The sequence below is a fragment of the Botrytis porri genome, assembly GCF_014898465.1.
Source record: "Botrytis porri strain MUCL 3234 chromosome Unknown BPOR_014, whole genome shotgun sequence".
NCBI classification, from domain to species: Eukaryota; Fungi; Ascomycota; class Leotiomycetes; order Helotiales; family Sclerotiniaceae; genus Botrytis; species Botrytis porri.
In genome coordinates this window covers 821,467-846,824 of record NW_024066088.1, presented here as the reverse complement: position 1 = coordinate 846,824, position 25,358 = coordinate 821,467, and the positions used below count along the sequence as shown (strand labels likewise).

The 25,358-nt window shown below is 41.8% G+C and overlaps 9 protein-coding genes across 9 annotated transcripts; 6 read left to right on the top strand and 3 right to left on the bottom strand.

Annotated features, from left to right (window-relative positions):
- Window positions 1–587: 587 nt before the first annotated feature.
- Window positions 588–1,868, top strand: EAF01_009592 (uncharacterized protein; the record flags this gene model as incomplete). The annotated part of the gene is made up of 6 exons (XM_038917848.1): window positions 588–614; window positions 826–911; window positions 974–1,070; window positions 1,163–1,462; window positions 1,527–1,613; window positions 1,701–1,868. The coding sequence occupies 6 exons, from the start codon at window positions 588–590 to the stop codon at window positions 1,866–1,868; spliced, it is 765 nt and encodes a 254-aa protein (XP_038766657.1).
- Window positions 1,869–2,372: 504 nt separating this feature from the next.
- EAF01_009591 (uncharacterized protein) lies at window positions 2,373–7,783 on the bottom strand (the record flags this gene model as incomplete). The annotated part of the gene is made up of 5 exons (XM_038917847.1): window positions 2,373–3,901; window positions 3,954–4,347; window positions 4,400–6,374; window positions 6,425–6,908; window positions 6,979–7,783. The coding sequence occupies 5 exons, from the start codon at window positions 7,781–7,783 to the stop codon at window positions 2,373–2,375; spliced, it is 5,187 nt and encodes a 1,728-aa protein (XP_038766656.1).
- A 2,575-nt stretch (window positions 7,784–10,358) lies between these two features.
- EAF01_009590 (uncharacterized protein) lies at window positions 10,359–13,933 on the top strand (the record flags this gene model as incomplete). Its single annotated transcript, XM_038917846.1, has 10 exons — window positions 10,359–11,150; window positions 11,203–11,385; window positions 11,451–11,763; window positions 11,823–11,999; window positions 12,049–12,162; window positions 12,258–12,315; window positions 12,364–12,525; window positions 12,579–13,022; window positions 13,080–13,354; window positions 13,453–13,933. The coding sequence occupies 10 exons, from the start codon at window positions 10,359–10,361 to the stop codon at window positions 13,737–13,739; spliced, it is 2,805 nt and encodes a 934-aa protein (XP_038766655.1). The 3' UTR covers window positions 13,740–13,933.
- Window positions 13,934–14,126: 193 nt separating this feature from the next.
- EAF01_009589 (uncharacterized protein) lies at window positions 14,127–15,751 on the bottom strand (the record flags this gene model as incomplete). Its single annotated transcript, XM_038917845.1, has 3 exons — window positions 14,127–14,567; window positions 14,836–15,518; window positions 15,574–15,751. 3 exons carry the CDS (start codon window positions 15,749–15,751, stop codon window positions 14,127–14,129), a joined length of 1,302 nt encoding a protein of 433 aa, XP_038766654.1.
- A 465-nt stretch (window positions 15,752–16,216) lies between these two features.
- On the top strand, window positions 16,217–17,378 carry EAF01_009588 (uncharacterized protein; the record flags this gene model as incomplete). The annotated part of the gene is given in 3 exon segments (XM_038917844.1): window positions 16,217–16,412; window positions 16,423–16,706; window positions 16,722–17,378. The coding sequence occupies 3 exon segments, from the start codon at window positions 16,217–16,219 to the stop codon at window positions 17,376–17,378; spliced, it is 1,137 nt and encodes a 378-aa protein (XP_038766653.1).
- Window positions 17,379–17,396: 18 nt separating this feature from the next.
- EAF01_009587 (uncharacterized protein) lies at window positions 17,397–17,928 on the top strand (the record flags this gene model as incomplete). The annotated part of the gene is made up of 2 exons (XM_038917843.1): window positions 17,397–17,554; window positions 17,616–17,928. 2 exons carry the CDS (start codon window positions 17,397–17,399, stop codon window positions 17,926–17,928), a joined length of 471 nt encoding a protein of 156 aa, XP_038766652.1.
- A 700-nt stretch (window positions 17,929–18,628) lies between these two features.
- EAF01_009586 (uncharacterized protein) lies at window positions 18,629–19,362 on the top strand (the record flags this gene model as incomplete). Its single annotated transcript, XM_038917842.1, has 6 exons — window positions 18,629–18,710; window positions 18,762–18,853; window positions 18,907–18,938; window positions 19,013–19,056; window positions 19,112–19,194; window positions 19,249–19,362. The coding sequence occupies 6 exons, from the start codon at window positions 18,629–18,631 to the stop codon at window positions 19,360–19,362; spliced, it is 447 nt and encodes a 148-aa protein (XP_038766651.1).
- An 87-nt stretch (window positions 19,363–19,449) lies between these two features.
- On the top strand, window positions 19,450–20,268 carry EAF01_009585 (uncharacterized protein; the record flags this gene model as incomplete). The annotated part of the gene is made up of 3 exons (XM_038917841.1): window positions 19,450–19,517; window positions 19,558–19,657; window positions 19,891–20,268. 3 exons carry the CDS (start codon window positions 19,450–19,452, stop codon window positions 20,266–20,268), a joined length of 546 nt encoding a protein of 181 aa, XP_038766650.1.
- A 2,447-nt stretch (window positions 20,269–22,715) lies between these two features.
- EAF01_009584 (uncharacterized protein) lies at window positions 22,716–24,297 on the bottom strand. Its single transcript, XM_038917840.1, has 6 exons — window positions 24,060–24,297; window positions 23,878–24,006; window positions 23,767–23,806; window positions 23,592–23,706; window positions 23,199–23,538; window positions 22,716–23,137 (listed from the first exon to the last, which is right to left on the bottom strand). The coding sequence occupies exons 1-6, from the start codon at window positions 24,196–24,198 to the stop codon at window positions 22,809–22,811; spliced, it is 1,092 nt and encodes a 363-aa protein (XP_038766649.1). The 5' UTR covers window positions 24,199–24,297; the 3' UTR covers window positions 22,716–22,808.
- Window positions 24,298–25,358: the final 1,061 nt, after the last annotated feature.

Here is a 25,358-nt window from a genome sequence, read left to right as displayed (position 1 = left end):
GCCTTGGACAGTTTTGCTGGCAGACGCAAACGGGGGAAAATTCTATTTACGACTAATAATAATAATACGTGATTTCACGGTTATGTTAACTAGGTACGATTACATTTGTAATTATAAATTACATAAATTACATGTAAATATATAATCTACTCGAATACCCGGTAATCAACCTTTTACTAATTGCTTACTTGAAGCTATGATAATATTTCATAATAGACAACCAATCTATAACTCCCCTCCTTGCGTGCTTCAACATGCCAAAATTGCTTAACCAACCACTTATTAAAGCATCAGTAATCAACTCACTAATGTGTTTATGGAAATGCCAATATATTTCGAGGTGCACTTAGCCTATGGATCCCTAGTAATGCATCAGAATTATGAGTGTCTAGGTACCTGGTAGCGATCCGAATGAATTGATGTATGAATGCATATAAGAAGGGAGAGACTTTCCCATCTATTCGCGTCTTTTCTTTATTCATCATCTTTCAATCTTCGATCTTCTCTCTGTCCAAGTCTCTCTCATACTCATACTCATACTCATACTCTTTCTATCTCTCAATTAATTCTCCTTCGAAACTCTCATCATGGCTCCTAAAGTAGCTATCGTTTTCGTAAGTACTTCTCTATGCCATCCCTGTTGTTGCATGGAACGAAGATACCAGACTCCTCGAATTTCTCTTCATGTTTCGTTGGTTCTATCTTATCCACCCATACGGATAGAATGTTCACACACTACATTCCACATGAACCCATCATTTATGATATTTCAAATTCATTTCCCCTCAGTAACTGCCATGATACTGACCCCAATGTCTCCCACAGTACTCCATGTATGGCCACATCCAAAAGCTTGCCGAGGCCGAACAAGCAGGTCTCAGGAAAGCCGGAATTGAAGCCGATCTCTTCCAGTAAGTCTCAAACTATCCTGTTTGAGAGAAATAAAAAACCCCAATGCTAATTCATCAAATAGAGTTCCAGAGACACTTCCTCAAGAGGTCTTGACTAAGATGCACGCTCCCGCAAAATCCGACATTCCAGTCATCGACCAAAAGACTCTTGCAAACTATGTAAGTCTTACCAATCCACTTTGAACCATAAAACCACACTCACCCCAAAGCTTCCAATCCCATCCCGTATCCACTCAGCTGACACAACCTAGGACGCATTCCTCTTCGGTATCCCAACCAGATATGGTAACTTCCCCGCCCAATGGAAAGCCTTCTGGGACGCTACCGGCAGCCAATGGCAAACCGGAGGATACTGGGGAAAATTCGCCGGAATCTTCGTTTCCACCGGCACTCCCGGTGGTGGACAGGAAAGCACCGTTCTTGCTTCTCTCTCAACATTGGCTCATCACGGCATCATCTATGTTCCTTTGGGTTATGCAAAGTCGTTCCCACAACTCGCAAATATGGACGAGGTTAGAGGTGGTTCCCCATGGGGTGCCGGAACTTTCGCTGTAAGTCTTTTGTTCTATCTTTTTAAGGGGATTATGAGGACATAGGACTGATATTTTATTTTAGGGCGCCGATGGATCTCGATCACCTTCTGCACTCGAGTTGGAAGTTGCCACCATTCAAGGCGAGGAATTCGGAAAGACCATCAGCAAAGTCAACTTCGCGTGACTAGATGTAGGTGAATCCGAGAACAGCAGTCAACGATTGCAATTGGCTCACACTGCTAACCCTCATTGATAGGATCCTGTCATAAAGAATGAAGAAATCAAGTCAGAATCGAATTCGGCAGATAATAAGGAAGAAATTAAAAATATCCAACAAGTGAACCAGAAAGCAGACAGAGGAGAAACTGAGGCTAAAGACAAGGAAGGCCCATGTGGCTTACCGGCCAAGTGCACAATTCAATAATCTAAAACTCTCAAATAGCAGAATTTACAACTTTCAGATGTGATCTTCAGAAGTTCATAACGGGTGGCTATCCAATGGCGTGACATAAATGAGACGATGCAAGCGATATAAACACGATGGCCACAAATTATCCAAAATACATTCATTGCTTTCAAAATTTTGGTACATTACATTTTTACGGAACTAACTCCTCATACAAGGGATATACGTATAGTTGTTTAAACGTGGCATCCTTTCTAGAATACCCTCCCATTGTTGAATCAGTCGTCTCACGTTGCCATAACCGATTCTATTTTCTCACCTCGGTCGAAGTGCAATAATCTATTTTACATTGTGGTTGTCTCAAACGCCACGCTCCTGAAAGAAGATATGACCTCCATAAAACGCCCCAAGTTAAACATTGGAATCATACAATACATGAAAGAGATAAATGTAAACATGTGACGGGAGTGTAACAAAAGACGTAAATACTATGCATGCTTGTATGACTACTCTGCTCTTTCGTCAAGAGAGTAAATTTGCTAGTGAAGGACTCGCGCTTGCTCCCCCATTGACCTGATTATTATTCGGTCTCACACCATTCAACGGAGGAGGAAGACCATTAGGTGGAGGAAGGCCATTGGGTGGGGGAGGCAGTCCATTTAATTGCCGGTTGAGCTGCGGACTACCGTGTGGTGGTCCGTGTGGTGGTCCATGTGGTGGTCCATGTGGTGCACCATACGGACGAGAATGCATCAGCGCACTGTGTTGCGAGAAGGGATGCTCCGGGGCACGAGGAGCCGGTCCGCCATTTGTTAAATGATGAGGAGGGGGTCTATTAGAAGCATATGATCCGTAGCTTCCATTTTGCATGTGCATGGGCGGAGGTCCAGAAAGTCGATGAGGAGAGGGCGGATAACCGTTGGGTAAACGTCCATTTTGATGAGGGGATGGCTGTAGACCTTGCACAGGCTGACGATTATGAGGTGGCCCTCCTAGTTGTGGCGCAACCCCAGGCATCCTTGGTGAATGATTGCCATTGACTTGGTGTACGGCAGCGACGTTCGTTGGGACTGGGGATCGACGAAGCCAGTTGTTGTACGGGGTGTTGGACGGATACGATGGAGGTTGGGGCGGCCATGGGTATTGATGCGGCGTATGATTACGCTCAAGCTCGGGCGGAGGAATATTCGCAATCATAGGCGTAGAAGTCGGAATAGGAAGGGGCGCAGGAGGTCGAGAAACCTCGCGATCGCTTGCCATGGCTATAGGCATAGGTGGAGGCGTCGGTATTGGTGTAGGTTGCTTTCGAATTTTCTTCCAATGACACTGGTGGCATTGAAACTCCGTAGGTAAGGGGGCCGGCTTTTTGGTATTTTGATCCAAAGCTGCGGCTGCGAGTGCAACATGAACTCCACTTCTTTCACCAGTTGGGGCACTAGATAAATGGCCATTGGCGAGTCCAGGGCTGTCCGATTTGGTGGGATCGTGATCCAGTATGGCATTTAAGGGAGCTGCAGGACTACTAGTTGCAACGGTAGTTTCAATCATCGGCCACCATTTAGGGCTGATGTCAACACTACAAGTGGCACATGTTCTTTCTGTATCACGCACCGAAACTGAAGTGCAGAGTGGTGAATCCTCAACTTTGACCAATGCTAAAGAAGCACGTCTATTTGTTGTAGGAGTCGATATAGGAGCCCCCGTAGATGTCCTACGAAGTTGGGATGCTGGTATATTGACAGAACTGGCGGCTCTGGTAGATTGATTAACGAGGTTCGCTTTACGAACTGTGCCAGTCAGTGCCAAGTCTGCCTGCTTGAAATTTTGTACATAGAGTTGTAAAGCATTAAGGCCCGTTTCGTCAACGATGTCGTGCATGCGATGGACAATGGTCTTGGTTGGTACATGTTCTTTGCACCAGATAGCGGCAGACATGGCGCCATTTTCACCATTGATGTTCACAATATTGTGCTGGTCGCGGCGAGAACCCTTTACCGGAGCGATATCGAAACCTAAAATGTACCCATTCTGGTGCGCACATTCCACGTGCACTGCAATGTTAATTAGTAACATGACAACTCGGGTATTTAATTAGAATCTTACCTGGTGCTCGACATGAATGGCAATTTACACAGGCACCGCCTTTCTTCTTACATGCTTTGCAAACCTCATCATACCTACTCGATGGGATCGATGGAATCCCTTCAGATGGAACTAGAGCTTTCGCGTCTCCGAATTTCACTTCGGGTGTAAATACAGCACAGGTGACGTGTACCCAATTGTTATTAGCTGTGCGCTTCAATGGCTCGCGAGGATTGACAGGCTTGTTGTATTCTTCCTGCTTCTTTCGAAAGTAGTCTGCAGCTTTCTGCGCATTTTCTCTCTCCACTCGATCTCGCTCCCGCTCCTTTTCAGATTTCTTCTTGTGAGAGATCCTGGGTGGTTCCACGAAATCATGCTCTGTAGACTCTATCGGACAAAGCATGCATTTGTATTGCTAAAATCGTGAGTGACAGAACAAATACAATCAAGAACTCGAATGAACTTACAATTGATACCTTGGGATCTTTATCGTTCTGACACATGTCACAGGTCCATTTGCTTGGGCTTCGGTTATCGACAACGCCATAGCAATTTCGATGAACAGCCATTCTGCAATCCTTGCAGGAAAGGTGCTGATCTCCCAATGGTTCCAACTGGGCGCAAACAGCACATGGAAGAAGTTTCGGCTTGGGAACTTCTGGAGGCGGAGGCGGAGGAGGAGGAGGTTTCTCTACTATTGGCTTCTTCTTTGGTTGTGCAGGTGCTACTATATTACCGTTCTCAAGCGTAGAATCTGAAGCCTCTTTGGTATCTGGATTGGTTTTGACTTTCTTCTTAGGCGGTTCTGATGCTGCTGGCACTAGAGGTGCAGGTGCAGGTGTGCTAGCAGTCGAGACAGGTGCGGTAGTGGGGAGAGCATCCGTTTGGCCAAACCCTTCATTTGCAGCTTTGAGTTCTCTGAGATATTCTTCATCCATTTTCCGTTTAGAAGCTCGTCCTCCTGAGGCCGCCATCTTTTTGGCTACTTCATCGACATCTTCGTACTGTATCGCATAACGACGCCAAAGTTCTGCACATCTCTGACATAATGCCAACACAAGTTGGTTGCCTTTCTCCTTTGCAGCTCCTTTGCTATTGGAATTTTCAGGGACAGTAGCACCCACAGGGGTGTTGGGAGCTCGTCTCCATCTCTGCGAGCTTCTTACGGAACAAAATTTGCACTGGAATCCCTTCTTCTTCTGTAAAACTTTGTCGTTATCAAAAGCTGAATCGTCTTGTTCGTCGGCAATGTCATCCTGTAACTTTCCCAAGGCCGCCTCTGCCCTTTTGGCCTCCTTCTTGCCTTTCCGCCCGGAATAATTACCCCATATCTGCTTTCCCCTATCCGTCTTTTTCCATGTATAATAAAATCGTACCACATCAGCAGGGCTCATTGTCTTCACATGCCTTTTAATGCTAAGCCACTCAGACCCAAATTTGGTAACACCGTCCTCGAATTTCTTAAGCTCAGTGGGACTTAGTTCTGGCTCCTTGAATGTCTTCTTGTCGGTTTTTGAAAGTGCATCAAGGGCTTTGTCTACATCAAATTTGTTTGAATAGAGTAATTGTAGGGCTACATCGAGCAGATTAGTTGAAAATTCAGGCAGGCCTAACGGCTTCGCCATCGTTTTTGCACGAATCATGTAATCATTGACCAATTTCTCATACGCAGGAACATCCAAGGATGACGCTTGGTCGTCCGTTCCCCTTTCAGAATCGCTAGAAGCTTCGCCAACTTCTGGAATTTTAAATTGCAACGCGGCCGTGTTTTTGGGATCATCATTACTTGCATCCTCACCCCGATTGATATAGCCATTCGGCTCATCCATTACCCAAATCGGACGTTTTTCTCGAGCGATTTTGTCGGCTTCTAATGCGGCTATAGTTTCTTTCGATAACTTTGCATCCTTTCTGTGGCTACTGCTTCCTCCCTTGATGTATTTCTTCTTTATTTCTACAGCCTTGACATACTCCACAGGTCTACCATGCCAAGGTGTAACATTGGCTTGATGACGATTTCCAATCCGAGAACTGGCCCTTGGATAGATACGATCGTCATAATCCAGTGCATCTTCAACTTTGCAGTGTATACCCAAGTACCGAAAGAGCCATAGGCTTGCTTGATGAACCTGTTCCGCTGTACCTGGGTGAATAGACATTTCGACATCCTGGGAGCCTGACGAGGTGTTCCTGTTCGAATCAAGTGTATCACTCACTGCTGTGGGCAGATCATCTTCATCTTCGTTCATTTCATCGTCTTCAACTTCAACAATTCCATCTGTAATATTGGGGGTGTTACGAGCCTCGAGTTTCTTTTCTTGGGCCTTGCTGCAGGGTCCACAAGCCCAAGCAAAGCCGCGCGAAGGTTTCTTCAACAATGGCGGGTTCACGCAGCTCATGTGGTAGGTGTTCAAACAAACCGCACAGTCAACAGAATCGTTGCTATGAGGATGTTAGCTAAGCTCGATACTTGAGAATGCAGAAATACACACCTTGCACTGTATCTGCAGCAACGTTTACAGGTTTTCACGGCGCTGGTAAATTCCTTGCCACGCCCCACCTCCACAATAATATATTTCCACCTTTCATCGAGGACTTTCTTAACTGAAACAGGTACATTTATGACCTGGAAAACGGGTATAACATCGTAATATCGATGAATGTAACGATCGTACAGTTTATCGTACCAGAAGCTGTCCTTCGTCGTTCTCAAGACATCGAGCTTCTCGACTTCGGCCTTGTGCTTGATCTGACATTTTCCACGTAAAGCTGTGAGAGGACTGATATCGGAGTGCATGGAAGCGAACACTTGACGCGTATCACTAACCTTCTTTCCAATTTCTTTGGGTCGGTAATACCAGTTGAGTCGTAGTGCATCAATGGGCTCCTTGACGTCATTATTGATATGTAAGAATTCCATGATTCGGCCAAGATAGTACGGTTCACCGGGAGGTTCACAAACAAGATACACGTGATCTGACAATGCGTTAGTATATGAACAGGATTGAAAAAAAGGCTGGTAGATCCATGGCCTCAGTATGCGTACCATTGGCTGATAGAACAGTGCCATCATCCGCTACAAGTTTCTCATCCTTCAAACGTGCCCCACAGTCATCGAAGCTCAACATATTAGAATCATGCATAGCCATGCTGACCCTGGGGGCACTTGTATGTACTGACGAACCATTTTGTACGACATTTTGTGTCGAAGATGCAGATGCAGTTGCAGTTGCGGCGGTTTGAGCGGGAGGTTTCTTTTTCTTGGAATTCTGAGTCGTTGGGACCGATGGATTTGCAGAGAACGTAGAGGTCCCAGGGATAGGTTCCTTATTGTTATTTTGTGTCGTTGCGACAGGCTCCGGTTCTGAAACGGTTGCCTTCTTTGCAGTAGTTGTCGGTGGCGCATTGTCCGCAGACGTTGAAGGGCGAGAGTCGTTGACCCGAGCGGCCTTGCGCCCCTCTTTCATAGCCGCTGCAATTTCAATATCCACGTCCATCTCCTTGTCCTCTGCATAATTGATTCTTGATGTACCGGTTCGATTGCGCGATCGAGTGCCGTAAGCTGCACCTCCGATACCGTTGGCTCCAGCATCCTTATTCGATCGATTGGAGGACGTTGAATTGGTCGCGGTCATAGGCTGAGATTCAAAATCGCGAAGAGCCAATAATTCCTTCTCTAATCCTTTCCCAGGCGCAGAGGTCGAAGCCTTACTTTCAGGCACAATTTCCATCGCACTTACAGCCAGCGAGTCGTGGGCAGCGGATACATTCTCAACCGCATTGCTCTCTTGTGGGGGGAGGGTTTTGGATGAGCCTTCGACGCTGGTGCCAGCATTAATTTCTTTGGTCATGGCGATTGCGTCGCGAACAAATCCGTGGCTTGGACAATCGAATCTCAGACTATGAATTGGAGCGCTTCCCGCGAGAACGAGGTGCGAGAAGCGCTATATACGAGGCTGTCGGGCGATTGTTGCGAGGTCTCGACTCATCAGAGAGGTTCGAGGTTATGAAATTTCTTAGATATGAATCGATTTAGAAGATTGAGAACAATATAGCCGGGGGTGGATTTTTTGATATCGTAGAAAGTGTGGATGCGGAAGGACCACAGGATGACAATGAGTAGAACTAAAGACGAGGCTATTTGTGAGCTCTCAAGAACATATATATTAACTGGAGATGCACCAACCCTGAACAAATGATCTAAACTGGGTAATATATTACTCTTCACAGTCGCAAGAAGTAATATGATGGTGTTGAAGTGAATTAAAGGTTCCTAAAGCGTGGCCCCAAAGGAATTATAAAGTTTTGGATGAATGATTTGGTAGAAATTTGAGGTTTGGGTGAAAGTAAATGTGAAATGGGTCGAGGAGAGTTGAGTGGTAGGAGCAATGTGATGGTTGTAAAAGGTGGTTCTATACCTTGCCGTATATTTGCAAAGAGAGATATTAGGTAGGTACTAGGAAGATATTTAAGTCGGTAAGAATAGATGGGGTGGGTTGCACGGATAAGGGTAAGCTTTTGGAAGAGGATACAGAAACAGATCAGATAGATATGACTACTAGGTAGGTAGGTAGGTAGGTAGTTCAGTCTATTCCAGTCCGGTCCTAGTCCATAAACTCGTTTTCCGTATTTCAATGTTCAAGGAGAAGCGATCCAGTGGTAGCAGGTACTCTCCAAGGACATCGACTGAAGCAATGATAAAAGAATAGATGTAATCAATAGGGATGGGAATAGGAACGGTGATGATGAACACTGGTGGTTGATGAAGACAGGCGTGAGGCATGAAGGAAGCATGGCATGAAGCGATGCTAGTAAGTAGTCTGTATGTGTATGTATGTATGTATGTATGTATGTAGGTAGGTAAGAAAAGATGGGAATGAGAATGGGAATGGGAATGGGAGTTTTTTGTTGGCGAAACAAAACGATATGGTGCGGCGCTAATTGGTGCCTGCATAGAATTCACAGCCTTTCTTCCCTTTTCCGCTGGGTATGTATGGGAGAAAGAGGCGGGAGGCGACTTGAAGAATTCCATTCCTGGCATGGTCCGATATATTTGTGACGGACGGTAGGTAGGTAGGTAGGTAGGTAGGTAGTAGGTAAGTAGAGAGGTAGGCAAACAGAGTTGCTTCACAAATCCGACAATCAGAATCGTATGTATAGGTAGGGAAGATGGGGCAAATAGGTTGGTAGGAATATATTGATATGATTTAACAATGTGCACACATTTGAAATTACCTAGTTACCGAGATACTGATATATATCATTTTTATTGTCTCCGTTCTCTTTGACGTCCTAGATAGGTATATCCAAAACAGATACCTGGTAGATACGCACCTAACATGCATATATATAATATACACACCCACGCACACATGCACACAACACATTTTATATCCTTCCACACAAAGGGTGGAAAGTATAATCGATATTGATATAATATATATATACAGGTAGGTACGTATGTCGATAAGTACCTAGTAGCACAGAAGAGAAAATAAAAAATAATTGATGACTTTTATACAATCCAAATCACACAACATCACTCACTCGATACCTTAGATACCCAATACGGACTGCATACGATTGCTTACATGTGCTACGCCAGTTCAATTGCCCCAATACCAACCATTAGTAGATGGCTCGAGTCATAGCTGTACGTACTACGAAGTAGGTTAGATTTGGTGTTACAGAACCATGAAGCAGAACAATGTACAGAGTAACACCCACTAGACAGATCCATCCATCAATCGAACTTTTTTTGATCTCGAACTTCCAAAATGCTTGAAGTCTCCACTTAACAAGCGGGGGTAGTGAGAGATATCCTTGCTAGCTCAGTCTTGGAAGCTCCGGCACACCGATGGCTGGCTTATATCAATCACGTGTACCTTTTTTCATACTCTCCCCACCATTCAACCTCCCCTCCCTCCATCCATTGAGGCTTCCATCTCATCGTCAGCCCTTCATGGTTATTGCCGGTCAAAACCAGAAACAAGAACAAAACAAAAGAATCTCTCCCACAGACTCGGTATAGTAGATCAAAGGTTGGAAGAAGTCAAATCTCACAAAGATTGTCTATCTCATTATTCACTAACTCGTTCTTTTGCTTGCTTACAAATAACTTATTCTGCCAATTACCTAGGCACATTGCTTCATACCGATTCACAGTCAATTTGGCCCTTCCCAAGTAGAGTCACAGAAAGTTCTTCGGAAGCTAGAACTAGGTACAGACTTCCAGTATTTTGCTACAGTACAACCTGGCGTCAAAAGTTCCCCTTTTGTACTTTTCTCTAACTACCTGTCCACCTCTATCATTTTAAGGATCGCTTTCTATCTTTCCTTTTGCTTTGCGTCTTAAATGGCTTATCGCTTTCTTCATATTGCTTTGCAGAGCGTCTTCAATCCACTTAACCTCAATCCAACTTGGAAATGAAGAAGTCCAATGCAACACGGTCTGATCTGTATCACAAAACTACCATAGATGCAACAAGAGTTGCGTCTACAACAATTTCCCGCGTGGCTGTGAAAAGAACATTTGATACCTTGAATGATTCCAATGAATCACGGGAGACACCATCTCCCGCTAATCATCCCCATATCGAAACTGACCTCACTAGGCAGAGAGATTTTAAGCGCCCAAATCTCATAAATGCACATCCGGGTGCTTTAACTGCAAGTAAAATTGATAATGTTACTGTCCAGACTTATTCCGAGTATTCACAAAGAAGGCAACTGGCTTTAACGCCAACCCCTACACTGAATCCCTTGCTTGATCTATCACACCCTGCATATCGATTACCAAATCAACTAGTCGAAAACTTTGCTGCCCTGGGAATCAAATCTATATACCCATGGCAATCCGAATGTCTCCTTCGTAGTGGTGCCCTTGCTGGACAACGCAACTTGGTCTATACTGCTCCTACGGGGGGCGGAAAGTCACTTGTTGCAGATGTCCTCATGCTCAAGAAAATTATACAAAACCCGGAGAAGAAAGCTCTATTGGTATTGCCTTACGTTGCATTGGTTCAAGAGAAACTTCGATGGCTCCGAAAGATTGTTCAGGGGATTTGCAAAGAGCCCTCTGTGCGGGAATCAAAATGGCCATCCATGTGGCGAAACCGAGGGGATGAAGATTCCATCAGGGTTACAGGTTTCTATGGTGGCAGTAAGTCAAACGCAACATGGGCTGATATGGACATTGCTGTGTGCACCATTGAGAAGGTGCGTCGATACAAATACTTTCGCACTCACAGTCATTGACTAATAACTATAGGCGAACTCGCTTGTCAACGCGGCCATTGATGACTGCTCCATCGGAAATCTTGGTGTTGTAGTCATGGACGAGATACATTTCATAAATGATGAGAGCCGTGGGTATATACTGGAGTTAATGGCTACAAAACTCCTTAGCCTAGAACAAGGCGTACAGATTATCGGTATGAGCGCGACACTCGACGTAAGTCTAACTCTTCCTCTGTGTTTGTGGTTGTCTCATGAGAAGAGCTGTCTGACCAAACACAGAATGCAGACTTGCTCGCTAAATGGCTCAATAATGCCAAGTTTTACATTTCCAACTACAGGGCTGTTCCTGTAGAAGAGCACCTTGTCTTTGAAAATGCTGTATATCTGGCTTCCAGTTCGAACAGGTTCTACAATACAGCTTCGCAACTGAATTCTCAGAACTCAGGCAACTCGACGCAGGCACTTCCGGATCCTCATAGACGAATACAGACCTCACAGCATAAAGAGCTTAGCAATTCCTTGATAAATTCCGTCGTTGCTTTAGCCAATGAAACCGCGAGAAGTGGCTACGGCGTGTTAGTATTTTGCAGCAGTAAGTTGGTCCATTTGTCTGCTCTGTCGTATCGTAATACTAAGTCTACCGAATAACAGGTCGCCTGGGTTGTGAAAGGGATGCACTTCTGATAAGCCAAGTGCTCCCTTCGATGGACGCTATTGACCCGCTCTTGATGAACAGACGACGCGATCTTTTAAATGACTTAAGAGACACAAGTAGCGGTCTTGATCAGGTGCTTGAAAAGACAGTCTTAATGGGTGTGGCCTTTCACCGTATGTATTCCCATCCTCTAGTCTCTAGAACTCTCTGACGCCCACCCAGATGCTGGTCTGACTACAGAGGAACGTGACTTGGTCGCAGCTGCCTACGATGAAGGCGTATTGAAAGTCATGGTAGCGACCTGCAGTCTTGCGGCCGGCATCAATCTTCCCGCCCGTAAGTTATCTTTCTGTTCCGAGAAGCTTCTGATAATCTCGATACAATCAGCATTCGTTGATCCGAACGTCCTACGGACTCTGACAATTCAATAGGGCGGGTTATATTACATGGCGCCAGAATGGGATCTGATCTGGTCGGTCCTTCAATGCTGTGAGTACCTTACTTATCACAACTAAGTACAAATGCTAATCATTGTAGTCGACAGATGAGAGGTAGAGCTGGACGCAAAGGGAAAGATGAAATTGGCGAAACATATCTATGTTGTCAAAAGTCTGACCTCGAGGCCGTCGCGGAGCTCATGGAAGCCGAAATACCTTCAGTGGAGAGCTGCCTGGTGCCAGGCAAACGAGGTATAAAACGGTAAAAACCCTCTTGTAAACTCTCATTGGGTATTGGTATTAATAGGTAGACAGGGCCTTACTTGAAGTAATAACTACAAAGTTAGCTACAAGCAGCGAATCGATCGACGACTACGTGAAAAAAACCCTTCTTTGCCATACAATTGATCAAGAAGAGTTAAAATCAATGGTTGAAATAACTCTTAAACATTTACTCGAGAGTAGACTCGTAGAACAGACAGAATCCTTTTCATACGAGGCTACACGTTTGGGTCAAGCTGTTGTGGCTTCTTCTCTCGCTCCCGAGGATGGCTTGTTCGTCCATAAAGAATTACGAAGATCTCTTGAAGCCTTTGTACTAGATGGCGAAATGCATGTGCTCTACACCTTCACTCCCGTTCAGACTACGCAGGGCAGTATCAACTGGCAAATCTTCCGTAAGGAAGTTGATATGCTTGATGAAAGTAACTTAAGGGTTCTTGGTTTCGTTGGACTTAAGCCATCATTGATCAATAAAATGTAAGTTCATTCACTGCTATAAGTTTGTCTCTTGCTCAACTTCTGATTTTCTCTTAGGGCACAAGGGGGATCGATGAAAGAGTCCACGCCGGAAGAAATTGAGATCGCCAGGGTATACAAGAGATTTTATACCGCTCTACAACTACGAGATCTTTGTAACGAAATGCCAGTTCATGCCGTTGCTCGCAAATACGACTTACCACGAGGAATCATACAGAATTTGGCGCAAACGTGTCATGGCTTTGCTGCAGGGATGATAAAGTTTTGTGAGAAGATGGATTGGGGAGCACTGGCTACGGTGCTTGATCACTTCTCCGATCGTCTAAAAGCTGGTACGTCCTTCATTTTGTCACAATAACTGTGTAGACAATTTAGATCGAAATTTTCTGGCTTTCCGAATGTTCCTACCCGATTATCTAACAAGCAATAGGCGCTAAGTCCGACCTACTCGCTCTAGCGGAAATCACATTCATCAAAAGTCGAACAGCAAGGATCTTCTGGGACAACGGCTATAAAACAGTTGGGGCGGTTGCAGGTGCAGACTCGAAGGAACTAATACCAGTACTCCTAATGGCCCAGCCAAAAAAGTTACGGCTGGCGTCCGATGACGAGGAAAGGTACCATGCTAAACTCCTTGCGAAGGCGACAAGGATTGTTGAGTCTGCGAATCGAATATGGGAACGGCAGATGCAACAGGAGATCTATGAAGAAGATTAACACAATCGACTAAGAAAAGATTTGTTGGGGTGCTTGAGGATAATTACACCATACATAGGTACATAGAGCGTGCCCATAAGTGAGATGGACATATCAAATGTGTCATAATTGAGTCATTTTCCAGTGTCGAAAGTCCAGCGAGAAATGTATTCATTGGTATCATTATGACACAAGATCCTTAAGATCCTAAATGCTCAAATTGTAATGTATAATTCTGTACACCTATCCATTGATGTTAATGAAGCAAATGATTTATATAAACCCAGAATTTAGGGGAAAAGTTGTTCATAGTGTATAAATTTTTCGTAAGAACCACACAATAATGCTCTAGCGGGTTCCATAAGATTTCCAAAGGTTTTGCATGTATCATGTGCCACGGTATGCAGTCTATCTAGTAGGGAGGTCCGTCCATTCTCTGACGTTCTGGAAGTCCATGATTTCATTTGGTCCCCCGAATCTTCCTTGTAAATCCTTCCAATTCCTATTCACTGCCGTTTCAGGTCGCCATCGGAAGGCGTTCTTCAGCTTCGGATTTAGTACTCCTTCCATCAAATCGGCAACAAATCCTCCAACTGAAGTAATGTGCATAAAGCCGTGCCCGCTTCCGCCAACCGCCAGGGTTAGCGAAGGGTATTCCGGAGGAATATCGATAAGAAATGCCCGGTCAGGGGTGTCAGCGCACCAACATATTCGAGCAAAGGATAACGGACGATCTGCGAGATGGGGCATGGTTTCTAGAAGAAATTGCCGAATCCTCTTTGACGAATCTATAGGGATCTGTTGTTTTGAGAATGGAATGCTCCTGGTTTTGCCATCTGGCCCTGTGATCTAAACATAATTCGTCAGCCCTTACTACAATGTTGAATTTGGATGTGTTGCTTTTAGCTGAAGCCGTTTCAGGATCAGGATAAAAGCTCGAAAGCCAAGGTTGCATATCTCCAATGTGCAACACTCTTCAGAACACCAATTCAAATCTGAGGATTCAATTTGTTCAACGCTCATATGGAAGTGGAAAAATCAAAAACCCTTCTAAGCTTCCTTTTCTTGTGGTCTGATCTTTTCTCCCTTAGCAAGAGTAGTCAATAAATGGACTTACCCAGTTGCAATAGCCAGGATGCTCATCACATATCTTGAGCTCGTGATTGTCCTCGTCTGGTTCCATGAAAAATCCCTTTTCTATATTGAAGAGGACTGGCAGGTTCTTGTATAATTTTGTCTCATCCTCCGACATCTTGATATGTCCTAGAGTCCAGGCTGTCGGCCGAAGCTGATCTTTGAAGTCGAAAAGCACATTGGCTCCAGCTCCAGCAGCAAGTATTGTCCTATCGCACCGAAGTTCCTTTCCATCAGCAGTCTTAACACCTAGTACGTCTCCGTCTTCATAAACGAGACTGGTGACGGCACCTTCAGGTGAACCGGTAATGAACTTCACCCCAAGCCTATCAGCCTCTTTCGCTGCACTGTGCAGTGCTTTACGAGCATGTACCCAGCCGGCGCCTGAAGACTTAAACACACCTTTCCAGCCGGGAAAGTCGCCTGTCAACACCCCGGCAGGCATCGTCTTTCTAAAGTCTTCTGCTGTCTCTAGTCTTACGAATTCAGACTTTGAATGGGGCGGCTCTCGCATTTCAACCTGCTCCAATGCAGCTGGCGTGTCTGCAGCTACGATATACCCAGTAGGATGGTAGTAAGGTTTGAATACTGAATCATTCAACCAGCCTTCCGTCGCTCTGTTAAGTAAAATCATAGAAACATCATCTTCGCCCTCTGTGAAAGAGCCTATGTATGTCAGTGAATTTCCTATGCATTCATAAAATCCCATTGCGGTAGTCACCTTGTTCTACAATCTTATTGACATCATTCCCAGCGGATATTGGGGATGGTATTGGATATGCATCGAGTATTGTAACATCTACATAACCTCGACGAGCTAAGTGGAGAGCTGTAGATACAGCCCAAGTCCCACCTCCCACAATGAGGATTCGAGATGATTTGGTAAGTTCGGTCGGCATGATTAGGATTGGGAAATTTCACCAGTTTACATTTTCTTCGATTGGGAGTTTGGGTATACCATTAAATATATCTACATTCATACACTCATGAAAATGTATTGAATAGATACAACTGCATGTCGCTTCGCTTGGACCTTCCCACCCACTTTCGATCTATCTATCTGTACTGTATGTACCCCACTCCACCTCGCCCACTCCAAACATAATCTTACAAATAATCTGAGTAACGGTATCTGTACCGGTGTGTCTACCGTTCTCTTAATGGTTTAATCAATTGATAATTTGGCTTTGATCAAAATCCACTGTACGTGTAATCGTCCTGTCTCCGCTCGATGACCACCGCCAGAGGTTCAACAACTTTCTACATCTACGTTGGTACAAGGACGAATTGTTTGCAACCTTACACCAATGCTCGGCGAAACTTATCAGCCGCTATCTCACTATCACAATTTCGACCTGGAAATCATGCCACGACGTAAATCTCCTGACACGGGCAAATGTAAGGTCTCTCGTACCAGAAGCGTAGGTGGATGCTACGCTTGCCGAAGAAGGAAAGTTGAATGCGGAGAAGAAAGGCCCAAATGTCAACGATGCGCTAGTACTGCATATGACTGCAAATACAACCTTGTCTTGAGATGGCAGGAGGAATTTGCCATAAGAGGTGCGTGCAGCCTTTGGTCGATCCGGCGTGTGGAAGAAAATTGACCGCCGAGGATCGACTTCGGACGTTCATCGATCTCCTTCTTACGATCTCTCGTCGGGATTGGTTACACAGTGCTATATCCCGCACATATCACATCATCATCTTGTAAACGGGACCGTCAAGAACTTTCACGAGATGCTGTCATGTGATAAAGACGACCAAGCCGGTGTTGAACGTGAACTAATGGATACTGCCGTCGAAGTCACCACTCTTACTTCTCCTAGATTGAAATATGTTCCAGCCTGCACAGCAGTACCTCCTAGATAGCTTGTTGCATCTCCTATCATCTCATCGTTACCTCATGTGGATGACATAAATACAACTCTTCTGCTTCAATATTATGTAGACCGTCTATGTCTGCTAACAACTCCCAATCAATCTACAAACTCACCATTCGCAACAATAGTTCTCCCTATTGCATTGAGTACATCGCAATCTACCCTACAATCTCTTTTGGCACTTTCGGCGTGTCATAAGAGTAAAACAGATGCTTCCTGGGGACCGGTTGCCATGCAGCTTAAGGCGCGGACTCTTCAATTCTTGCGAGGGAGACTCGATCAAGGAGACTCCGTAGAGATATCAAGAGACCCCGAAATCATCACCGTAAGTATGATCATGTGCTTGTATGAAATCATCAATAGATGCGATGAACAGTGTGTAGTTTACCTTCGAGGCGCGCGCGATATTATCCGGATCCGAAAACAATTCCCATTTCTTGCCACTGAAAAAAGCCAGTGGCAACTCCTCCTTTCGTTTTCAGAACGCTTCTTCGCATACCAGGATGTGCTGGAACGAACAGCATGTGCCGGTGTACCAAATCTCAAGAGTTGCGCTTGGAAATCTAAAGCTCATGAAATCGATATATCGATGGGCTGTTCCCCAGAACTCTTCCATATATTAGGGTCAATCACAGATCTGATCTAACTGAAACGTAAAGATTCTATGTGTGCTTCAGAGAAGCTATTTATCAACAAAGCTGCTGGTCTGGAACAACGACTTAATGGTCTCGTGCAGACCGTACATCAGGATGACGATTTTGTAATTTTACACTCGACAGAATTGAAGCGACAGGCGGCTATCTTATATCCTCACTACACTTTGTACAACGCATCGCCTGGCACAGATTCGGTTATCAGGCGAAATCCCTGAAATTCTTCATAGCATTTCCCTGTGCCTAGACAGTGGCCTTGTAACAAGTTTGACATGGCCTGTCTTCGTTGCAGCAGTGGAACTCAACCCACTAGATGACATAGTCATGCTTAACAATAGATCTGTGTCTGGGAGAGCATTCATTCTCAGTCCATTGGCAGTAATGTCAACTTGTACCATTGCGAACCTCGAGAGTACTATATCAGTCATTGTTGATGTTTGGCAACGCAGAGATTTGTCTCTATTAGCAAACACTATACAAGGCATTACAAGCGACTGGGAGAAGTATGTTGAGCCTGTTAGTATAAATTTGAGTCTTGGGTAATGGAAGACACTATACTTAGTCAAGTCCATTCGTTGAGAGATTTGTTTTAAAGTCTCTTCCCGACCAACTCAACCCGGAGGGGTAAGACACGCAGTGACTTCGAGCTGGAGACACAAGGATACAGAGTAATTGTGACTAGCATATCTGAAAAGGTATTGGGACCACTCGTCGATAATTACTTCGATTCGAAGTGCAAATACCCAATGATCTCCGCGCTTGAAATGAACAATACAAACTTAAATAGTCTAGCTATTTCTGGCCGACTATTTTCTGAAGAGACTCAGATAACAATGAGTAAAGGGAGTGTATTTTATGCACAAAAAAAGGTATTCAATGCGGTAGCTGTTCCTGTATTCCTATTCCCAGACTCGAGTCGAACAATTCTCTTATCATGGTCCCAGAAAGTCGAATCAACCATACAGTCTTATCAATTGGGGCCAACGTTGGAGCGGATCTAAGCCAACCCAACCTTGGATGGCTAATGGAAGTCTGAAGCAAGCCCCCACTTTTTACATCAAGGTCAGATGCGGAGTAGAGCTCGCTTCTCGCCTAGACCTTCATGATGTAGCCAAGCTAAATGATCAGCCATTCAATTGGTATTCGGTGATCGAATATTGAGATATGTGAGATATGCCTGATTCGAAAATCGGCAAGTGGCGGACGACAGATACATATATGAAGATGCCCTCCTTTGTCAACAATGTACTCTGTAAACAGTTCTACACCCAACGTGTCTCAAGTTACAATCGAAGATGTTCCAGGTACCGAATATTTCATCAACGGTAGTCACCTCACCCCCTCACTACCTTTCCAATGGCTCACTGAATATATAGTCGATCACTCAGTGGATCATTCCCACTCGGAAGGGGTTTCGTCAAATATTATTTTGATTCCTCGGCCCACGACCTGTGGTGGAGATCCCCTGGTATGAATTTTTGTTGAATTGGGACTATCATTGTTTTGCTAACACTGACCAAGCTTTGGCCACGATTGAAGAAATACTACCAATTGTTCCTTGTTGCGAAAGTTTCTTACTTGCGTAGAGATTCATGGGTTGAAGTATGTTCAACTGATTTATGGTCAGACTCTATGCTTGTGCATTCAGTTTCGGAGAAAATACCCTTGGAGGTACATAAAGAAAGTGTTTATCATTGCGTCTATATTCACTGACGTGAAACGCCAGCTGCTTGGGAGACCATATCCAAGGATACAAATGTGAGCCTTACTAACATGAATGGCGGTTCAACTCTCAACTACTTACTACTGGTTGGTTATGAAATTAAAAATATCATTTGGCTCTCTTTCTAAAACAATTCATAGGGCTTCTGTAACATATTCTGGATACCTGCAGCTAAAAGACTTGGTAACAGATTTGTGTTTCTGACTGCGACCTTAATTTACATGTGTGCCGGCATTTGGCTAGGCAAATTCTAAGGTACTGGAGAGTGGATGGGTGCCATGATATTGAATGGCTTGGGTACATCAGCATATCAGGCTGTAATTCAATTGGCCATATTTAACATGTTTAATGTTCATGAACGTGGCAGAATGCTTGCAGTTTATTTGTTCGCGCAACAACTTGGGTCCATGTATGCTTTGTTGATATCAAAAAAATGTCGAGAATCGAAGCTCACCATTCCATGCCCTCGGTCTCATCTCTGGAGGTTCCATCGCCGATGGCCCTGGATGGAGATGGAGTCAGTACATTGTGGGCATAATTTATGGCGTCGTATTTTTGCTCCTTTTTTTCCCTTTAAAGATACGACATTTCCACGCTTTCTCTTCTCCTCCACAGGTATAGATCAAGATCGAACTGTTGCACCAACAACTTCTGGCACGAGTGAGAAGTATCTGGAGATGTCAAATACGAGGCTATCGCATAGTTCCACTTCGGCAGAATTGCCGTCTTCGTTGTTTCCGAGACGAACCCACCTCCAGACCCTCACGCTATAGTTATACCAGTCAGATGATACGACAACATACTGGAACTACTTCAAACGTCCCTTCTCCCTGTGGTCGTTTCCTACAGCTGTCATTCCGGGGTTCATCTTCGCTTTTGGATGCACAGCCTGGATAGTATCCTTCAATACTGTATCAGAGATCTTTTCCTCTGATCCACATGACTTCTCATCAACGACCGATGTCCTTCTTTGTTTCGCAACTCTCATCAAATCTACCATCGGTTTACTCACTGGAGTGTTATCTGATCATATTGTTATTTTCCTTGCCCGCCGCAACAAAGGAGTCAAAGAGCCTGAAATGCGTCTCTGGACCCTTACCGCAAGTTTCGTGTATGCTGCTGTTGGATATTTGCTCTATGGCTGGGTTGCTCAGACATAGGCAAGCTGGGTCGCAGTTTCGATTGGCTTAGGAGCTCCAATTGCCCAGCAAGTAAGCGCCTGCACAATCGCCACCGCATATGCAATGGATTGTTTCCCCGGTCTTGCCGGTGAGCTAGTAGTTATATTGGCAATGTGCAGCTCCATGGTCAATTTTGCAATTTCATACAGTGTACAGCCTTTTATTAATGCTACAGGATACGGTTGGGCATTTTTCTTTTTTGCAATGTGCGTTCTAGCTAGTATATCTGGTGGAGTACTTCTTAGAGCTAGTTTGAATATACAAACCTGATTAGATTTCATCGAATATTCTATTCAATTTGGCAACGGATTCCGTATTTCTATTTAGATATACAATAACGGATTTTATGTAATTTTTTAAAAACCAATGTATTATTTTACAAGCCCTTAAAAACCTTGAATTCGATTTATTAGAGGTTTACCTCCTTAATTATCTTACTGTTCGCGAGAATCGAAGTACTTTATATATATATACAAAAAAGTTGATTTGTTTAATCTGAGACTCGATTTAAGCATCGTAGTTAATTTAAACCTCTACATATAATATTCTTAACATGATAGTATTATAACATTATAATTTAAAATGATTTTTTCTAATAATAGTTTCTTTTATTAAAGTCAATTTCAATTAAAAAGAAAAGAGATAATTATATAGAATAAGCTAAGAGTCTTTAATTGATTTGATTTTAATAATATTAGTTTTAATATTAGAGTTTATATAAGAGATTGAAGTAGATTTCTTTTAAGAGTTTTGAAGTTTATATAATTAATAAAGAAAGGAATATATTAAATGTAATAGATTTCATTCTAATAAAATTGTTATTATACTTGAACCTTTTATAATATAATAATATAATTATTGATTTAAATAAAAATAATTAAAATATAATTTTTAAATATTATGTAATAAAATGTAATTTAAATAAAATGATTGAATTCTAATTCTAAAATAGAATGAAAATTATATAAATTATAAAAATTATAAAAAATAATAATAAAAATGATTCAAGAATAAATCGACTTCGCCTATAAGCATTTAATAAATTTCTTTTTGAATTTTTATAATAATAAAAATTGTTATATTATACTTTTTCAAAAAGTAAGGAGTTCGGGCCCTCGCAGGCCCCTAGTATTTTAATTTATTTAAGGTTTATCTTCTTATTATTCACGAGGACCGTAGTATTATATACATACAAAATAGTTAACTCATTCAAAATAAGTTATAATTCTGATTATCTAATTAATAAAATATGTTTTATACTATTCTTAGTATCATAGTATTATAACTTAAATAATTAAAATACCCACAATTATTATATCAAACCTAATTTGAATTATAAAATAGAATAAAAGTAATAATTATATAAATTAAGTTAAGAGCTTTTGAATGATATGATGTTTAAAATAATAACTTCAAAATTATAGTTTCTATAAAGGATTGAACTTTTATTTCATTAGTAGTTATAGAGCTTATATAATCGATCTAGTGAGGAATATCTTATATATAATAAAAGTAAAGTTAATAAAATTGTTCTAGTATTAAGGCTTGTATAATTTAATAGTAGAATTAATGGTTTAATATTGAGAATTAAAATATAATCTACTATATAATATAACAAAATATAATCTCTAGACATGTATAACAAAATATAATCTCTAGGCATGTATAATAAAAATTGTAAAAAAGATAAAAGTTAGCATACAAATAATAAAGATTATGAAAATTATAAAATGAAAAGAGGGGGTAAACCGACATCGCCTGCGAGCTTTTAATAAATTTCTTTTCATATCTTTATTATAATAATAATTATTATATTATACTTTCTTAATAAGTAAGAAACTCGAGGGCTTACAGGCCCCTGATTTTTTGAATAATTTATATAGGAAAATAATATGATTAGAAAAAACGTTTATTATTTCCAATTAAATTAAAAATCCATAAATTTATAAGCTATTTTAGACTAATATAATCTAAAGCTTTCATGAATATAGTCTAAAATTATAGAACATATAGTTTGAAACTTTAAATTATTTTTAGATTAAAATTTAGATTTTGATATTAATTAAATAAAGTATTATTCTTATATTCGTTCTAGTTAAATTGAAACTATTCTCATATTTGCTTATTTAATTATTCAAATAGTAGTAATAAGCTTAGAATATCTATATACTAAAAAAAACATATATATGTATACTCTAGTTTCTTTCATTTCTACAGATTTTATACTAAAATCATTATATAAATGAGAAATATAAGCATAGCAATTCGTTTTTTAAGAAAAGAAAAATGCTATCGTGAAATCCGCTATAGCAAAAAAAAAAAAAAAAAAAAAAAAGCGGAAAATTCGATGGATTCTGACCGGAATTGATGTTCAAACGAGCCCTGGTAACTAATGAAAAGAATTGGAGGAGGTAATGTGCTCTAAGATATTGTTAATATATATATAAACGAAACAGTCATACTGGTTTCTTAGATTTAATATACACAGAATAAAATTTATCAGCGTGTAGTTTTCGCATCTACAAGAATATACCTTTTAAGAGTGAGGCAATCCCTTGAGCAACTAGTTTGTGAACAATCTGGCTGGGATGATAATCATTCCACCATAAACAACTAATGCCGTCGGCATTTATACAGGTGGCATCGGCTGAGCCATACGCTGTAGGGTTGTTGATTGCGTTCAAGAAAGGAGCCTGAGTATCATACACCCAAGTATTAGATCCAGCATTTGCAGCTTTGAATGCTGCTACGCGTGAAACCAAAGCCGAATTGTATTGAGATATAGCGATCACCAGAGAAATTTGCACAGCTGTCCCTTCAGCTATGAAAAGAGGGCTATCTTGGGTTACTTTGTGTATCATCAGTCTTTGAAATTTCTCTTTCGAATTCCAATCAAGAAGGGGACTCACGCGGAACGGTTAAGAATAGAAAGTTTCGGCCTCCCACATTGTAGAGTCGCTGAATCTCTGTAAAGTAGGATTCCATGATCTGAGCGAGTACCGTCGTATAATTTGAAAGATGCCACGCGTTTCCAACATCATTAACACCTATCCAAATGCCAAAAAGCGTATTGCCGGAGGACCAGGGCCCGGATGGAATATATTTAGCAAACTGACCTACTTGATCAATTAAGGATAGTACGGTGGGTGCAAATGGTGCAACAAGCGACGCGTTAGTAGTTGCGCCTCCATAAGCAAAGTTGTATGACAACATGAGCGTATTGTTATAAGTTTCAACGAGATACCCGATCTACAGATTTTGCATCAGCGAATGTGGGTTTTCAAGCTTTTTAAGTTACATACCCAATTGAACCCGCCACTGGTCGTGTAACCTTGGAGATTGGGATTCCCAAGGGGATTGTCAGCAGCTGGCTGGGCCAGGGTCGGATCAAAGCCTGTTTGGGAGTATGAGTCGCCACTGACTTTGAAGTTAGTGGGATTCGAATTCGGATGAATAGATAATTGCAATATTACGTACAAAGTTATGAAGTACTCTACGGCTGCAGTCGATATGGGGCCTGAGGAATTCAGTTATAAGCATATGTGGGAATTAGGTATCTAGAAAAACATATATATGTCAGTGTCTCACTTTTCGTAGCAGAGGTCGAGGTTGAAGACGCTTTTGTTGTTAATGTTGTAGACGTTTTCGAGGTTATTGGAGCACTCGTCGTTGTCTTCGAGCTTGAACTACTGCCAACTGCTCCCGGGAGACATTGACCTAGAGAAAATAATGAGCACACTGTGATGCGATGTGGTCTAGGAAACCTCTACTATAGTATGCGTTCTGGTAGACACAAGTACTTCCTGTAGCACAAGTTGTTGCACCCGTCCAGCTCGAACCTCCGCATTGACCATACACGACCTGCTGAGCGGCCGCTGTTGCTACATATAGGAGTAAAAAAAGAAACATTTTTGCAAACAGATTGGAGATTATAGCATCAAAATATGGACACAAAGCATATGAATCCACAGATATGTCGAAGTTCAGATTTATAGATGGTCTTCAACAATGAGCCTAGGAATAATGATACGTGTCTTTAATCAAGATTAAGTATTTTTCCCACCAGTACCATAAAATCAATGCCACAAAAACCGGATGAACTATTTTGATCCGAGATATGACTTGATGTGACAATGAGGTCCGTCCAATAGGGATCGTCAGAAAGTCGGCTATGAGGGGCGAGAGCCGTCGACGCCGGATTCCCGGTCCGGTAACTACACTGAGATTCGTTAACTTTTTTTGTATACACTAAGATGAAGGAAAACTATAATTTCGAAAACAAGAGTCTTTGGGCGGCTGATCGTTGGGGAAAAAGAATTATCAGGTTATGAATTCGTATAATTTCCTTCTTCTTGTTTGATTAGCTCTATGATGATAGAGTTAGTGCTTGACAAAGTAAACTCTGTGTTATTGTAATAAATTCTTTAATTCTTTAATTATATATTGAATAAATTGTTTTTAAAGTATTAATATGATTAGTCTAAGTCTTTATAATTTACGAAGCTTATTTTAATTAATAGGGTCTTAATGAATTTCTTGAATTTCGAAAGCTAATTCTAACTTTTAATTTAAGGCAATCATTGTCAAATAAAAAGATTTATTTGTATCAAAATCAGACTATATTATTCATTTAATACTTTCTGTAATATGTAGTATAGTAATAAAGCTTCTAATTGAAGAATAAATCGAAGGTGAAATGATGCGATTGATGAATAGATCCTTCTTTAGACTTTCAACTAATGCTTTTTATTCATTCTAATCCTTACACTTGCTTCCCTTTTTCCTTTCTTTAGCTTTTATTCATCTCTATAATCTCCTTCTAGCCTTTATACATATACTCTTCCATTCATCTTTTTTACAATTCATATTCGGAGATCTTGAAATCTTGAAGGCCTTTAAGAACCCTTATTTTTTATTTTATTTTAAATTCAATAATAAACAAGTCGCATTTTGTACTGATGATATTCATTATTAATGAAATCAGTGTTTGATTGATATCAAAAGAGAAATTAATATTATTATATATATAATAGAAATTCATATAGGAATTTATACTAAATTTCTCTTCA

Bases quoted from the DNA above. Each gene is read 5' to 3' on its own strand.
- EAF01_009584 (XM_038917840.1), bottom strand. From the start codon at position 24,198: ATGTTTCTTTTTTTACTCCTATATGTAGCAACAGCGGCCGCTCAGCAG. The intron at 23,707-23,766 runs GTACGTAATATT...CTTCAAAGTCAG, and splicing joins GTAGAGTACTTCATAACTTT to TGGCGACTCATACTCCCAAA. The intron at 23,539-23,591 runs GTATGTAACTTA...CAAAATCTGTAG, and splicing joins CCAGTGGCGGGTTCAATTGG to ATCGGGTATCTCGTTGAAAC.